This window comes from Botryllus schlosseri, chromosome 10, assembly GCF_051294905.1.
Source record: "Botryllus schlosseri isolate E-star chromosome 10, Bs_hap1, whole genome shotgun sequence".
Taxonomy (NCBI): Eukaryota; Metazoa; Chordata; class Ascidiacea; order Stolidobranchia; family Styelidae; genus Botryllus; species Botryllus schlosseri.
Window position 1 is genome coordinate 24742496 of NC_137245.1, and position 15783 is coordinate 24758278.

At 38.3% G+C, this 15783-nt stretch overlaps 3 protein-coding genes across 3 annotated transcripts; 1 reads left to right on the forward strand and 2 right to left on the reverse strand.

Moving 5' to 3' along the window:
- Nucleotides 1–1874: 1874 nt before the first annotated feature.
- On the reverse strand, nt 1875–11089 carry LOC145449166 (uncharacterized). The gene is made up of 13 exons (XM_080327636.1): nt 10929–11089; nt 9503–9854; nt 8468–8564; nt 7807–7940; nt 5735–5806; nt 5530–5674; nt 4770–4930; nt 3813–3985; nt 2785–2966; nt 2533–2592; nt 2348–2472; nt 2019–2130; nt 1875–1959 (listed from the first exon to the last, which is right to left on the reverse strand). Exons 1-13 carry the CDS (start codon nt 11087–11089, stop codon nt 1901–1903), a joined length of 1833 nt encoding a protein of 610 aa, XP_080183762.1. The 3' UTR covers nt 1875–1900.
- A 360-nt stretch (nt 11090–11449) lies between these two features.
- Nucleotides 11450–13216, reverse strand: LOC145449168 (PRELI domain containing protein 3A-like). Its single transcript, XM_080327638.1, has one exon. The coding sequence runs from the start codon at nt 12983–12985 to the stop codon at nt 12275–12277; it is 711 nt and encodes a 236-aa protein (XP_080183764.1). The 5' UTR covers nt 12986–13216; the 3' UTR covers nt 11450–12274.
- A 1537-nt stretch (nt 13217–14753) lies between these two features.
- Nucleotides 14754–15529, forward strand: LOC145449169 (cytochrome c oxidase subunit 5A, mitochondrial-like). The gene is made up of 2 exons (XM_080327639.1): nt 14754–15106; nt 15299–15529. The coding sequence occupies exons 1-2, from the start codon at nt 14826–14828 to the stop codon at nt 15465–15467; spliced, it is 450 nt and encodes a 149-aa protein (XP_080183765.1). The 5' UTR covers nt 14754–14825; the 3' UTR covers nt 15468–15529.
- Nucleotides 15530–15783: the final 254 nt, after the last annotated feature.

The following is a 15783-nucleotide window of genomic DNA, read 5'->3' on the forward strand; positions in this document are numbered from 1 at the left end:
TTGTGTCTAACAGTAGAGATCATCCATTATCGGTTAAGCTGTCACTTATTCAACGATTTCAAATATAAGCTAGCAGCTACTCAAAAGATTTGGTGTTCTAAACATAGAACATATAAGGAAACCAGAAATTGCCAAGTTTATGTATCAGTTCCATTGCGGTCACTGTCCCTCAGATAATAACGGCTACTTCACCTCGGAGTCAAAAGCGCACAAGTACGTCACACGCGCATCAACGAAGAACAACTACTATATGATCAGGACGGAACATAAGAAAACGCATTGCTCTATCAAGTATGCTGGATCCCAATTGTGGAACAGCATCTCTCCGGCTATTCGACAGTCGTCGAGCATGTCCGCATTCAAGTCGAAATACAACCAATTTCTTCTAAATGGATACTAGTCAGCCTCAGGATTACCAGACCACGACCTAACATATCGATCTCGCCTTCCGTCACATGTCACCTCATTTTGTCGCTTGTATTTTATATTCTCTGCTTTACTTTTCATTCAGTGTGCAATTGTACATGTCTCTTCTCTACTTCGCCTAGGCCAAGGTGGGTGTCTGATTTCAAAGACTACTCCAAGTTGTTTCGACACCTTCCTATATTCAATCAATCAAACAGTTTTATTAATTTTCATCATTTCAAAACATCACAAGACTGCGATACAATGAAATTGATAGGAAGGCGTCGAAACAACTTGGAGTAGCCTTAAAGATCAGACACCCACCTTAGCCTAGACGAAGTAAAGAAGGGGGCATGCACTGCACACTGAATGAAAAGTGATGTATTGTAATTGTGTTCGAAAAATTGCTCCTCTCCCGCCTATCTTCGTTCCTCTCCAAGATGTCTATCGTTTCTCCACAACACTTCGGCTTCCGCAAAAAGCATCAAACCTCGCATGCCCTGCTAACAGTGGCTGAACAGTACTATGACATCTTGGAGACATGAAGTGTGTGGTGTAGCATTTTTTTTCATCTAGAAAAAGCGTTTGACTGAATCGATCACAGCATTCTTCTCTCGAAATTGGCGCACTACGGGTTCCGGGGTCCACAACTAGAGCTCATGAAAAGCTTCCTGACTGGGAGATATCAAATGGTTTCGATATCCAACACTGTACCGCAGTTTTGTGGTGTTTTGAAATGATGAAAATATTGATAAACTGATTCTGAGCAACGGAGAATCAGACCCGTGTATATACTGGTCCAAGAATGAAGACCCCAGCGCATGAAGCACAGGGCTAAGGTGTTCATATAGCTCATCTGTTGGTCATCACCTGCTTTCAAATAATTTCATCCTATAGGATTGTGATACAATGAAAAGATAGGATGGTGTCGAAACGACTCTTAGAAATCAATCAATGGACAGATTGTGTTTTCATCTTCCCAGACACACACACAATGTACAATGCGACACCCACCTGGGCTGAACTATGTATCCTCATATCCTTCTCTTTTAAAACACGCTTAATTTTATTACTATATTCGAAGGCCAAAGTTTGCGTTTGATTGATAGACTTCAAGTAGTTACGACCCGTTTTTCCTGCATCACAATTCTAGTATTTGAGTCTCTTAATAAAAAATGATTTTGAGGAAATAGTGTGAAGCAGGCCTGCGGCTTTCGCTCTGGGGGTCGCAAATGTGCCAATTTCTTTTTCTTCTAGGAATCAGTTACCAGCTTCACACATACTTCCGAGAGTAGTTCTGTGCAAAGGTGCTGACATTTTTTTGTAATTCGATACCACATTTAGAGATGGGCCCAGAAACATTTTAAAATCGGAAACCAATGATGCAAGCTACACCTCACAAAATCAGCACAATGGAATCCTCTTATCATTTGATACGTCAGTAAATTCCAAAACATCAACGCCCAGCATATTCAACAAGAGTTTTTATTTCCGATCAGTAACGAAAATTGCGACCAGATCTGAAAAATCTTTCCATGTTCCTTTCGTTCTTTCCTACAGAAAACCAAAGAAGTTATTCACCACCAAGGTACCATTGACAGCACACAACTTACTTGTATTTTTAAGGCGTCTTCCTTGTCGGTCAAGCGTGTAAAAAAATTCGGGAACCTCATGATTGATTTCACGGAGCAACTTTGTCAATTCCTTGATTACAGTTTGGTCATTCTGAAACACGGAAACACGAGCTTGAGCACCAACCTTGAACAGCTAGTTAATTCTAGTTTGCTAATTACATTAATTAGACCGAAATGCCGCTAATTAAATTCTAATCTAAAAAACTGTGCAGCTACAATTCAAATTCTAATCTAATATGAAAAAGCTAAAAATTTTCTATGCTTGAACGCTTCAAAAATAGATGCATCTCTTAACGAGAGATCTTTACCTCGGTAACAAAAGAGATAGCAGTGCCCTTTCTTCCGGCCCTGGCCGTCCTGCCCACGCGGTGGATAAAACTGTCAACGTTTGTCGGCATATCGTAGTTGATGACGCAGTCGATGTCAGACACGTCTAATGAGAAACGTACCAGCATTTAGAAAGTGAATTTGGAGGTAAAAACATATCGCATACCAATGCCTCTCGCAGCTACGTCGCTCGCTACCAGTACCGAAAAATAGCCTGATCGAAAACCTGAAAAAGTTATGTTGCAGTCAGAAATGATTTTTTACTGTTATGACACCATAACGAGTGATACTCGAATTCTCAAAGCCTAATACTCCATTCAGAAGCGAATTACTCAGGCACTCGATTTTGCCCAGCCCTGATGACCACCACCACATCAATGTCAGTGACGGCGTCATGAAACACAAAAAAAGGCCCAACCGTGCATGGCCTGGTCCCGGGCCGCTTGCGAGCAGCCCCCGTGAATCTGGTTGCTTCTAATGCCGGAACGCTGCAGATCCCGGCTGACTTGGCCGCACGTGACCTTTTTTCCGCAAAACACCAAGGCCTTGATAGGTTTAGCGGGATCGCCGCCGTTTAGATCTTGCAGATGAGAGACCAGCCTGCAATGAAAAATCTGTGATCAGTACTGTTTTACTTCTATTTTTTCTTTGGTGAAATAACTAATGAGTAGGGTGATTATTTTTGTACATAAAAAATGAAAGATTTGGCTCTTAAAGATGGAAATTGGCGAGAACCACTGCGCCATAAGAACCAATGTCCACCACGCAGTCAAGTTTCAGATTTGAGGCATAAAAATTTCACTTGTTTTTAGTGTGTCGATCATCACGTCATGTCAGCTTATTTGTTTCATTCGATGGTTTATGATTCACAATGAGCAGACAACGGGCCATTTACAACGGTAGGCCTATAACGCAGGCTACAAGGTGTAAACTCTCAAATGATAAGTTCACCGACAGTAGGCCTACAACCTCTGTGACACCAACAAAATGCAGCTTGCGTAAAAATTTTGACCTTGACAATCTACTATTTTGACACTCGCCCTACAAAGACTAATCCGAAAGTTGTTATAGCTTTTCTTACAATAATATTTACTTCATTCAGCAGAGTTAGTGTCAACTTCATATCCAATATTCATAAACGTCTCTTGATTCCAGGTAATTATAAAGTTCAATACATGTAAATAAGCATTACTTCTCATTCACGCAGCAATTTTTCGGCATAGGTCATTGATAGAGTACCCTACCGGTACCGTAAATACTATTTTTCAAACCCCAAATGTTCCACTCCAAGAACTTTGCTTCTGAGGGTTGGAATTGAGCCCGGTTATTTTTGCAGCGATTCTTAGGCAACCTAACAAATTTACGGGATCCTCAGTGAAATTTGCTCCTAAGTACAGTGATGACGATAGTTTTATTCCATTGTCACTCTGACAATGATGGACTTACTTATCGGTTTTGTCATAGTAATTGCATTGCACGAATTCCAGTTGCACGTCAGGATTGATCGTCTGTTCGCACGCCCCTATCTTCATGTGAACGTAATCGGTCAGATAATCACGAGCGATATTGTGGACTTCGTACGGCCAAGTGGCGCTGAACATGAGCACTTGTCGCTGAGGCTGAAACAGAAGATATCCAACTTGCAAGGAGCGTAATTCTGTCGTATTATCATAAAATAACAACAAAAATGAAGTAAATCGTCCATAAATTGCAGTGTTTACAATTATTACTAAAAATTTATCAACTAAGGCAATATGTCTAGTCGTTCTCTTCTTGAAAATCATGCCATAGCTAGTAAAAGCTATTCTGAAAGAGCAAGTGTAAATTGACACCAAACCAAGAAAGCGCAGAGTTGTAACAAAGTCACAAGGCTCCGAGTCACAGGTCAATCCCACTTTTGTAGTTCTGACTCGAGTCAAGTCGAGTCATTTTCAATTCACCACCGAGTCAAGTCCGAGTCCAAGTCAGCGAGCAGAGGGTCGAGTCCGAGTCATGGTGTTATGACTCGAGTCAAGTCAATGCGTTGCCTGCTCAGTTTCCATTTGAAGTATTGTTAAAGCCACTTTTTACAACTCTGTTCGGTGATATCGAATGGTTCGCATTTATAACATACTAATTTTCCTCACTTTTAGCAGTTTCTGATCGCATTTTCAAGTACCAGTACCAACAGACGAAATCCCAATAGTGTGGTTACTTTACTATTCTTCGAAATTTCAATGAAATTTCGATTTTAGCCGTCTAGGTCTTGAGTCATATGACTTGGTTCGAGTCATGCGCAGTGACTCGAGTCCAAGTCGAGTCGATACACAGATGGACTCGAGTCGAATCGAGTCATTTCCGTATTCTGAGAAAATGACTCGGGTCTAGTCGAGTCATTACGACCCGGAGAAAGCGCGACCGGACCTGGATGTGTTCCATTATGGCGCGGAGTTGCGGCTCCAAACCCATGTCCAGCATTCTGTCGGCCTCGTCCAAAACGACGTAGCTGACGTCGGCCAGGGAAATGGCGTCGCAAGAGAAGAGATCCAGCAATCTGCCGGGCGTCGCGGCCACTATTTCCGGATCTGAGAACAAGAAAACCGCAATGATTCTAACAACAGTTTTCATGCAAATGAAACTGCATATCTGATTGAAATCAGTTTTTTTCGACAAGATATTGTGCATCGAATGAATAGATGTATCAATGTTAGAAAATAAAACGGGGCAAGTTCAACGTCAACAAATGTAGATTGTATAATGCTTATCCAGTATCGATTATCTCGCATCATGACATCATAACAGTATGATTGATTTGGAAGGTTGAAATATGAGTTTTTCAATCATAATTTTGAGATTACCAACTGTCCAGTATCCAAAATTTTCAACTGCAATACCTTCGCTTCTACCGGCTGGAAGTGAGCAAAAATTGATTAGCGTTGTTCTTTTAGACAACTCGACAATTTCACTGGGTTTTCAGCGAAATTCGTAAAAAAATATTTATACTCATTTTAATTAAATTATAATTTTGTTGGAATCGAGCCGAATTTGGTGTGCAGCGTTCTTATCAGCAATCTTAACAATTTAATCAGTGAATCCCCGGGTTAAAATAAAGTTATAAGTCATTTTTGGACAACCCTACTGTGCAGTACACTCAGCGGATAAACTAATCAAGCCAGATCATTACTTCTCTGATGCAGCTTCTTCATCTGAACGTCCTTCGACTGGCCCCCGTAAATGGGCAGGCTGGACAGCGAGCACGATCTCCGGAAGTCCGACGCCACCTTACAGATCTGCATCGCCAATTCCCGAGTGGGGCAAACCACCAACACCTGGAAGAGAGATCGCGACGTGAAAAACGTGACGCAATGATCACGGTTCAAGTCACTCACCACAGGCCCACGTCCTTGGATGTTTTTAGCCTTTTTCCTTTCCATAGCGTGCACGAATCCAGGTAAGAGAAACTGAAATGAACGAGTCCAGTCAGGCTGAATCAGTCTGACATGTTTCATTGTCCTAATTCTATTTCGAATGTGACATGTGAAACGTTTCTATGCCCGAATATTAATTCTAATCTACTTTCTGCTTTTCCTGGAAATGCTACGAAGAACTGTATAGTGCGTAACGAGCCAAGCTTGCCGTACATTTGTCGTTCTCGTGCTTATGAAATGAACTATGATATTATATGAACTGACGTTGATTCAATTTCAAAGTTTTCGCTAATTCGGTAATTCTAATAGTCATCCAGTTAAGAAAATAATGTCTAGTTAACTCAAATGTAAAAACTCGAAAGCTAATTTGGAAAACTATGTAGCTGTAATTTTAATTCTAGTCTAATTTGGGAAAATGTGCAGCTATAATTCTAATTCTAATCTAATTTGGAAAACTATACAGCTGTGATTTTTATTCGAGTCTAATTTGGAAAAATGTGTAGCTATAATTCCAATTGTTACCGTATCTAATTTGAAAAACTATGTAGCTGTAATTTTAATTCTAGTCTAATTTGGAAAAATGTGTAGCTGTAATTCTAATTGCTATCTAATTTGCAAAACGATGTGGCTGTAATTTTAATTCTTGTCTAATTTGGAAAAATGTTTAGCTATAGTTCTAATCTAATTTGGAAACGTATGTGGCTGTAATTACATTTCTAGTCCAATTCGGAAAAACGTGTAGGTATAATACTAATTGTAATGAAGCTGCAATTTTAATTCTAGTGTAATTTGAAAAAATGTGTAGCTATAATTCTAATTGTAATCTAATTTGGAAAACTATGCAGCTGTAATTTTAATTCTAGTATAATTTGGAAGAATGTGTAGGTAGAATTCTAGTTCTAATCTAATTTGTAAAACTGTATAGCTGTAATTCTAATTCCAGTCTAATTTGTAAAACTGTAGGCCTATAGCTGCAATATTAATTCTAGTCCAATTTGAAAAGATGTGTAGCTATAATTCTAATTGTAATCTAATTTGGAAAACTATGCAGCTGTAATTTTAATTCTAGTATAATTTGGAAGAATGTGTAGGTAGAATTCTAGTTCTAATCTAATTTGTAAAACTGTATAGCTGTAATTCTAATTCCAGTCTAATTTGTAAAACTGTAGGCCTATAGCTGCAATATTAATTCTAGTCCAATTTGAAAAAATGTGTAGCTATAATTCTAATTGTAATCTAATTTGGAAAACTATGCAGCTGTAATTTTAATTCTAGTATAATTTGGAAGAATGTGTAGGTAGAATTCTAGTTCTAATCTAATTTGTAAAACTGTATAGCTGTAATTCTAATTCCAGTCTAATTTGTAAAACTGTAGGCCTATAGCTGCAATATTAATTCTAGTCCAATTTGGAAAAATGTGTAGCTGTAATTCTAATTCTAATCTAATTTGGAAAACTCTGTAGCTATAATTTTAATTCTAGTTTAATTTGTAATAATGTGTAGCTATAATTCTAATTTGTAAAACTGTATAGCTGTAATTCTAATTCTAGTCTAATTTGTAAAACTGTATAACTGTAATTATAATTCTAGTCCAATTTGGAAAACTATGTAGCTATAATTCTAATTATAATCTAATTTGGAAAACTATTTAGCTATGATTCTTATTCTAATCTAATTTGGATAACTACGAGGCTGTAACTTTAATTCTAGTATAATTTGTAAAAATGTGTAGCTATAATTCAAATCTAATTTGGAAAACTATTTAGCTATAATTCTAATCTTATTTGAAAAAGCTGTGTAACTCTGGATCAAATGACGGCCAAATTGCTCACCAAATTGTGAGTCAATTGATGTTGTCACGACTTGTGATATCATATGAGTAATATGCAGAGGTGCTCATGGTATTCTGAGCTACGCTGCTACCGTACTCACATAAAAGTAAAATAATTATTTTTAATACATGTCAAATCTACTTCAAGTGGGAGTACAAAATGAAGAACTGACTCTTCAGTAATTACGAAATATGTACATACCGATAAAGTTTTCCCCGATCCTGTTTGCGCGATACCGACCACATCGCTACCCGACAGCGCATGCGGCCAGGCGACACATTGAATTGGACTAGGTTCATTGAAATCCATGTAGTTGAGGGCAGAAAGAATTTCGTCTAAACATAATAGCCAGCATAATAGTAGCATGCAATGGTGAATATATTTCAATGACTCTTTGGATATTCATCACAAAAGTGACTCCCAATGCGTCATCACGTGTGACATAAGGTTATAAGGTCAGCCCAGCAGAATATGCTTGTTGGCAAATCTCGCAACTATTCAATTTATAAAAGTATTACCCGTGCGGAGAATTCTTTGACTGGTATATTCATATTAAAATGAACCTGAATATTTTCGGCTGACACTCGTCAGTGGAAATGGTCAGCCACTAGTAGAGAATTGGAGAAAACATTGCGTATCAACAATAGCATCAACAAATATGACGTCTACGGGATGGAATTTCGAATAATTGGGACGTAGAGCAGGCTTAAGCGCAATGGTACACAAGCAATGTTCTTTCAGATTCCCTACTAGTCGATAACGATTACCCCTGACGAGTGTCAGCCGAAAATATCGTAGTTCATTTCAATATCGATATATTATTCAACACAGAATATGTACAAAAACCCAATGCAGCACATACCAGGGAAACCGGTTTCTGAAAACTCGAAAATTGGTCTCTTTTTCTGCGCTCCCTCGATGGATATTTCATGCTTGTTCAAATACTCCTGTATATCTCCCTGAAAAAGCGGCAGGCCCACGTTACAGCGGTCGGCACTGTATCAAAACACTATTAAATCATCGAAACTTGGTAGGTTGAATATCTTATGCAATATTTAGAGTAATTATTTCAAGTTAAGAACTCACTACTTGGCCAAAATATATCTATATATTCAAATTGCTATTATCTGACATTGCTTCCGAGCACATTGTACCAGATGACAAGCATTGGGCATGTTTCGAAGACACAGTGGAAAGTCTGTGGCCTTGCAGACATACATATCTGTTTCTGAGCACAAACATTGATCTTGGTCAGACGCATTTTTGATACACACTACAAATCTAGCTATGAGTAATATTTTCAGAGATTTCAACTAATATTTGTTGAAATCTGTAAATCACCGGCACCGCTCACAATTTTTTTTACATACGTTAAATTTGTTAGATAAAAAGTAGAATCATAAACTGATTCAAAACTAGGGCTGAGCAAAATCGAGCACCACAGTCTGAGTGATTCGAGCCCAAATAAAATTTTATGCTTCGAGTCAAGTCGTAGTATTCTACTGTCGCGCGTTATGACATCATAGCAGTATGTATGGCATGGAAAGTTGAAAGTGCACCACTCATGCGAGTCACAAATAATATAATCCCAGTTCTACATCACGTTAAATACGATTCTGTATATTTTCGCCCATACCTATTTCATTTCGTTTTGTGACAACGTTACAGGTTGATCACAACTTCACAGGTATGTCATTTACACAAATGTATGTGGCTTTGTATGTTGAATTATGACCAATGGAGGTTCTAAGCTTCCACAGTAGAAAATTGTATCAAAACTACAATTCTTGATAAATTACATCTTAGTGGCACTAATCAACTTGAACGATCGTACACAGCCCTATTCATAACCACTAGATCCATATTTCAATGATAAAATCTGTTACAATCACTTTACCATATTTCGAGCCTTGACGTGAGGATGTTCTTTGTAGAAGTTTTTCTGTATTGGAGTGTCGTGGAACGTTCTGCCCATGCCTCGCACTTTCTGATACAGCTCGCTCATATCCGCTCGTTCGTTATAAGAGTTATTGTCAAACGAATCGAAATTGGGCCGTTGCCTCCGAAAATCTCTGCCCCCGCCCCGGGCGTTTCTGTTATTATATTTTGAAAAACTTGGTCGGTTTTGTTGAAAGGAGTAATCGCGATCGGTGATATTTGGTGACGATTTCATTTTCCGAAAATTTTGCGGCTGCCTCTCATCGTAGGAGTCCAAGTCGTCGTCCAGATCTTTCAAGCTTGATAAAAATCTGTAAGAAATTATGACGTCATAAGGCGCCGAGTCCCTGGAGGAGGTCAAAGCAACTGACATTACTATATACAAGTAGAAGTGACAATTTATTTTATATCAATTAATTTTATTACCGGTATATAATTTATTTATTTCAATTCAATTGGGGTTGGAGGTAGGTTAGGGCTAAAGTTGGGGTAAGGGTACCTACACTACCTAGCCAAAATATTAGGGAGTTAAGAACTTGAGAGTATCGTGTCCCTTTCCCCGACCCTAATCTTGGCATACCCTAACCCCAACTTCGAGTCTAACCCCCCTCCAACTCTAATATCCCTCTTTCCCAACCCTAATATCGTCCTCCCGCAACCCTAATATCAGTCTCTCCTGAGGCAAAAAAAAATTATTTTGACGTTTACAAATTTTGACGTGTCATGGGGGAACACTGGCTCGTTATGATCGTAAAATGAAGAAACGTCATAATTTTTAGAGTAGCCTATAATCTTTGATAAGTATAAAAAACCTACTTGAGTACCTCAAAAAAGTAGAAGTACTCGCTTAATGACCACTAGGGCTGTTCAAAAATAACATTTTTCTCAAATTTCACCAGTTACTTGATAAAATTGTTGGGTTGCCTGAAAAAACGTTGCACACCAATTTCGGGTCAATTTCAACCCATAGATGCATTGCTCTTTAAAAAAGTTTAGAATTTATTTAATAGAAATGAATACAATTCTTTTTCAAATTTTACTGGCTAACGCATGATATTGTTGGGTAGTCTAATAAAAATGATGCACAACAAATTTGGCTAAATTCCAATCAGTAGAATCAAAGTTATTGGAGTACTAGATTTTCGATTTAAAAAAAAAATAGTATTTACCGTGACTCATTAATCATTTATTATAGATCTACCCTCCGCTCCGTAAATACTATGATTTGAAATCCTAAATTTTGAACATCACTAACTTTGCTTCTACTGGTTGGAATTGAGCAACCATTGAACAATTTTTTCAAATAACCACTAAAATTTGAAAAAATAATGATTTTTCAACAGCCGAACTGACCACTGACCATCTCTGAATTTGAGGACACTTACTTATCAACGCCATGGCTAGCGACCTTTTCCTTACAAACTGAACATGTACCGAACCATAGTTTCGCAGAAGATTCGATATTCTGATTACACTTCAGGCTTGTCGTAAATAGCCCCTCCGCCGCTGCCAATCTTCGAAGCAATATGCTTCCAGTCTGATACATTCTAAGGTTTTAACGCTGCCCACGACTCTAAAGAGTTACACAAGGATAAGAAGTATTGCGATGTACAGCAATGCGTAATTTCTCACAGAATTCAATCATTTCAGACAACGGAATCAACGCATAAGTTAACCTCAACCACTCATAACGCTCCAGTACATGGCATAAGTACTGCCTATACTTGTATACACATAGATAAGACCTATTACGATGTATATCAATGTATAATTTCCCACAGAATTCAATCATTTCAAGTCCATCCACTCACTCCAACATACGACGATACGCACTGACTATTTTTGCCCACAAAACAGTTACCTTAACCACGCCAATAAACGCAACCCGCAAATCACGACACAAATGTATCTGATCGATGCAGTTTAATACCCGATATCAAAAGGCCTTCAGAATAAGTAATACCGAATGATCTATGCAAAATATACAATAATTTGGAACCAAATTAGGCAATTGAGATATACTGCTTTGCTAATTAGACTATATTGCTAAGCAGATGGTGTTCAACGCCACAATAAATAACTCACACGTTGATGGGGCACGATGAAACAAGTCAACTATCGCTGACACAATAAATATCAAACCATACACCGGAATTACATCGAGCACCTCAAGTATCTTTGTCGTGAATTAATTATGAAAATGGGGTGAGGACTGCAAACTAAATTAACCAAAGTTGGATAATTGGAAAATTTCCAGCTTTTTCGATTACATTAGAATTACTGAATTCAGAAAAACTTCAAATAAAATTGAAAAGAATTCCTAATCGGAAGATTCATCACAAATCAAGTTTATCTCATTCAGACCAGAGTTCATCCTCGTAGCACGAGAATGGCAAATGTCTGTACACCAAGCTTGGTTCATTTTGCACTATACAGTTCTTTCAAGGAAAACCAGAAATATACTATAGCACTTAAGTATAGAAACAGTTCACAAATTAAATTAGAATTAGATTATCAGAATTCACTAATTATAGACCAACTAGAATCATCTCGTGGTCAAAATGACCTAAACAGCCAACCATAAAGGTACGGTATAATCAAACAATTGTAATAACACAATCGCAGGAAAAGTGCAAAGTGGAAAGAATGTTATGCATAAGAACTCTGAGAATTATTACCTATTTGCAGACAGGAGGTGTTGATATAAGCATAGCGTACGGTTCATTAATTATCAGCTGGACGAATACCCTTTTGAATTGTCGGATTTTGAGATAAATTGAGATAGTTCATTGGGGATATCGCTCTCTTGCAATTTCTTCTGCGCTTCTTCTAGCTTTGCTTGGACCGAATTGAATTCTTTTAACGTGGAAGCCGCTAGATTCTGCATTTCTTCAACCACAGGACACGCCAAACGTTCCACTTCATCCTTAATTTGATTTATTACATGCTCAATACCGGCTCTTCCACTGGAGGCAGTTGATTTCATAGTTGTTCCCATCAAATTTTCGAGATATCCTTGAAACGACAAATTCTGGACCCGTATTCTCCATTCTTGCTTCAATAACGTTGCGTTCGGGTCGTCATTTTTCGGTGCGTATGTTAATCTTTCGTCGATCGTTATGTAATTTAGGAAATTATAGTTTTTGGACACAAGTTCGTACCGTTTTTCTTTCGGGTCGACCACAGATAACTCCAATGCGTGTATGGTTTTAGTCAAATCAATGCCCGATAATCTCCGAACAATGTCAGTACCCATATTCCTCCAGTATGATGATATGATTTTCTTGCTTCTCATACAGCCTTTCTCGTCCACTGTTCGTTCTATTATATCAGTGCTTGAAACGTTAGGTGTCTCTGGGTTTGGGTATTTTCTCAACGCAGCTTCAACAACTTGTTCCCAAGGATGGTGGAAGACGTGTTCGTCGAACGCTAACCACACCATACCGAATGTAATTTGTTCACAGACTCAAAATTCTTGCAGAAAAATCAGAAGTTGTACCGCTTATCACGACGCTCTTCTCGCAACCGGACTTCATACAATACTATTACACAATCATTCACTCAATTTATAGATAGATACACACAGGCCAACTACTCAAACACGCCGCTAAGTCAGAATGATGACCTTTCGTGTTACGCAATCTCGTGAGCAATTTGTGACGTACTGTATTACGCAATTGCTTCCAGGACGTAAGTCGTCAGTTGAGTTCATTGCGGTAAGAAATTGGGAACGAAACAAGGAAATTGCAATGGAAGATGAAACAAGGATTGCAATTGAACGCTTCTGCAGGTTGTCGGAGATCGTACATCATAATTGACATCATCAGAATCAAGTTCGAATTACGAAACGCCGTTCAAGACCAAGCGATGCCTTAGTTACATCAATAATCGGTAAAATACGTGTATTGAAACATCTGTAGATGTTTTGATTCATTCGTTTCCAAAATGCCGAATCTACGAACCACTAAAATAAGACGAAAAGTTAGTTCATATGATTCGTGACGTCATGCAGTTCATAAATTCGCTACGGTCAGCGAGAACTTTCAGCTGTAAGGCGTTGCCATATTTCCCGAAAATGTTGAATGGATTTCACTTTGTGAACGTGTATTTATTGGATTTAATGCATGGAAACGATCGTCAATATAGGAAAATATACTTTGTTTTCAAAACCAATGTGCTGCTATGCTAATGTCTCCACAACGCGGCAACTACTGTAGTCGTCGAATTTTCGTACGTGGAGTGAATATGGCAACAACATCTGTCGGTTTGCCGGTCACATCGACGGTCAACAGAACAGATCCAAAATTTCCAGTATGCGAAAAAGAAATGGCATTTGCAGCTATAGTGGGTTTTGGCCAGCGGTAGGTCATTAGTAACGTTCATATCGTTTCTCCACGTATAGTACTCATCTCTAGCATCCGTACGGTACGAGATTAACGGGACTTTTCCGTCTTCATTCAATCGATTATGTGTCCCTCTCCCACGATTGTATGATCTATTTGTTTGATAGAGTTGATACCAGCAGATCGTTTCGACTATATCATTTCGTTGTATCGTAACCTTGTTCTGTTTTAAACTGATAGGAATAGTAGACCTTGATAATGAAAGGCAATGCATAGTATCAGGCAAAGAAAGCCATTGATATCATTTATTTTTTGTCCCTCCCAATAATGGACAGATTTTAGCCAAAGCCGAGTGTCACGCAAAATTATGTCAAGACCAACCTCTGTTTCACTGAGTGTGGGGTTGTGGTGTGGCAGGGATTGCTGGATCGTCAGATTTTGACACCTGTTGTTCTCTTATTACTGATCTACGATGTCTACTATCATTTCTAAAACAAATGCATATATTAGTATTACCAGTATTTTGCATAAAAGTTCAGTGTAGGCAGACGATTGTTCTAATTAAAACTATATTGCAACGAACAATACATTAATATTTGAAGAGTTTTCTAGAGGAGGCACAACTTGAATAGCATACATTTATATCGGAATAGACCCTAATATTTTCGGCTGACACTCGTCAGGGGTAATCCACACTGTTCAATTTTACATTCATGTTTGCAAATTTATTCATTCAAATCACTCAGCTAGCTCTTGTCAGCCGTTGTATTGTTTTGGCTATATTCAAACTCCATGTCACTAGGAACTTATTTAAAAACCATATTTTCAATGACAAGAACCACTTAATGACTATAAATGCAATGTATACTGTTGATCTGTAACAAGTTACTTTGTATATTTCAGTTCATAATTCTCCAGTGATTGAACTAGTCTTCTACAATGTTTCGGTTTGTATCTCGGCTAGCTCCCCGTGTTTCCACGGCACTGCGGCAACCAGCTGTCCAAACGCCAAAGAAAATAATGCCAATTACGACGTCCGTAGTGCGCAAAATGTCATCGGAAATCGCACTCACCGACGAAGAGCGTGACGCAAACTGGATTGCTTATTTTGATAACCCCGAGTTGGATTACTTTGATTTTTGTCTGGGATTCCACGATTTATGGCAAGAGGATGCCGTCCCGGAACCAGCCATCATGCAGGCAGCCCTTTATGCGTGCAGGTAAATTGTACCATTTTAAGTCTTTGATTTACTAATGTCAGAAAGACTCTTCGAAGCACAGAACTGCAGTATTCTATTGAATAATACATTCATATTGTAATAAATTACCCCAAATGAGAAAATATTTGGGTTTATTCCAATATCAGCATTTCAACATCAATATCCAATTATTAATTCTTTATTGATTTTTAGACGCCTGGATAACTTCCCTATTGCTCTCCGTTGCATGGAATTGTTGAGAGTGAAATGTGTAGATAAAAAAGAAATCTACGATTACGTTATTCAAGAGCTCGGACCAACTCTGGATGAACTAGGATTGAAAACACCGGAACAGCTCGGAATCGATCAAGTTTCGGATTAAGACTTTTTTGCGCTTACCAAATCTACATTTGACACGTGTTTAATAAACTAGTAAATACTGGGTTTGTTGGTGGTTTTGGCGAGCTTTTGTGTGTGCTCAGTGCTCACCCAAAAAGTGATTCATGAATGAATGTTGTGTATTGATGCCTAGGGCTGTCGCCAATAATAGCCAATGTCTCTCATATTGTGTTTTGAATCAATGATTTCGCTAGTCGGTTGATTTATTGGTTGGAGCAGTTGTTAATAAACAGGATGAATCACATTACACTCAGGCTGTTATGTGGCAAAACAGCACTGAAAAACTAACCATTGACATG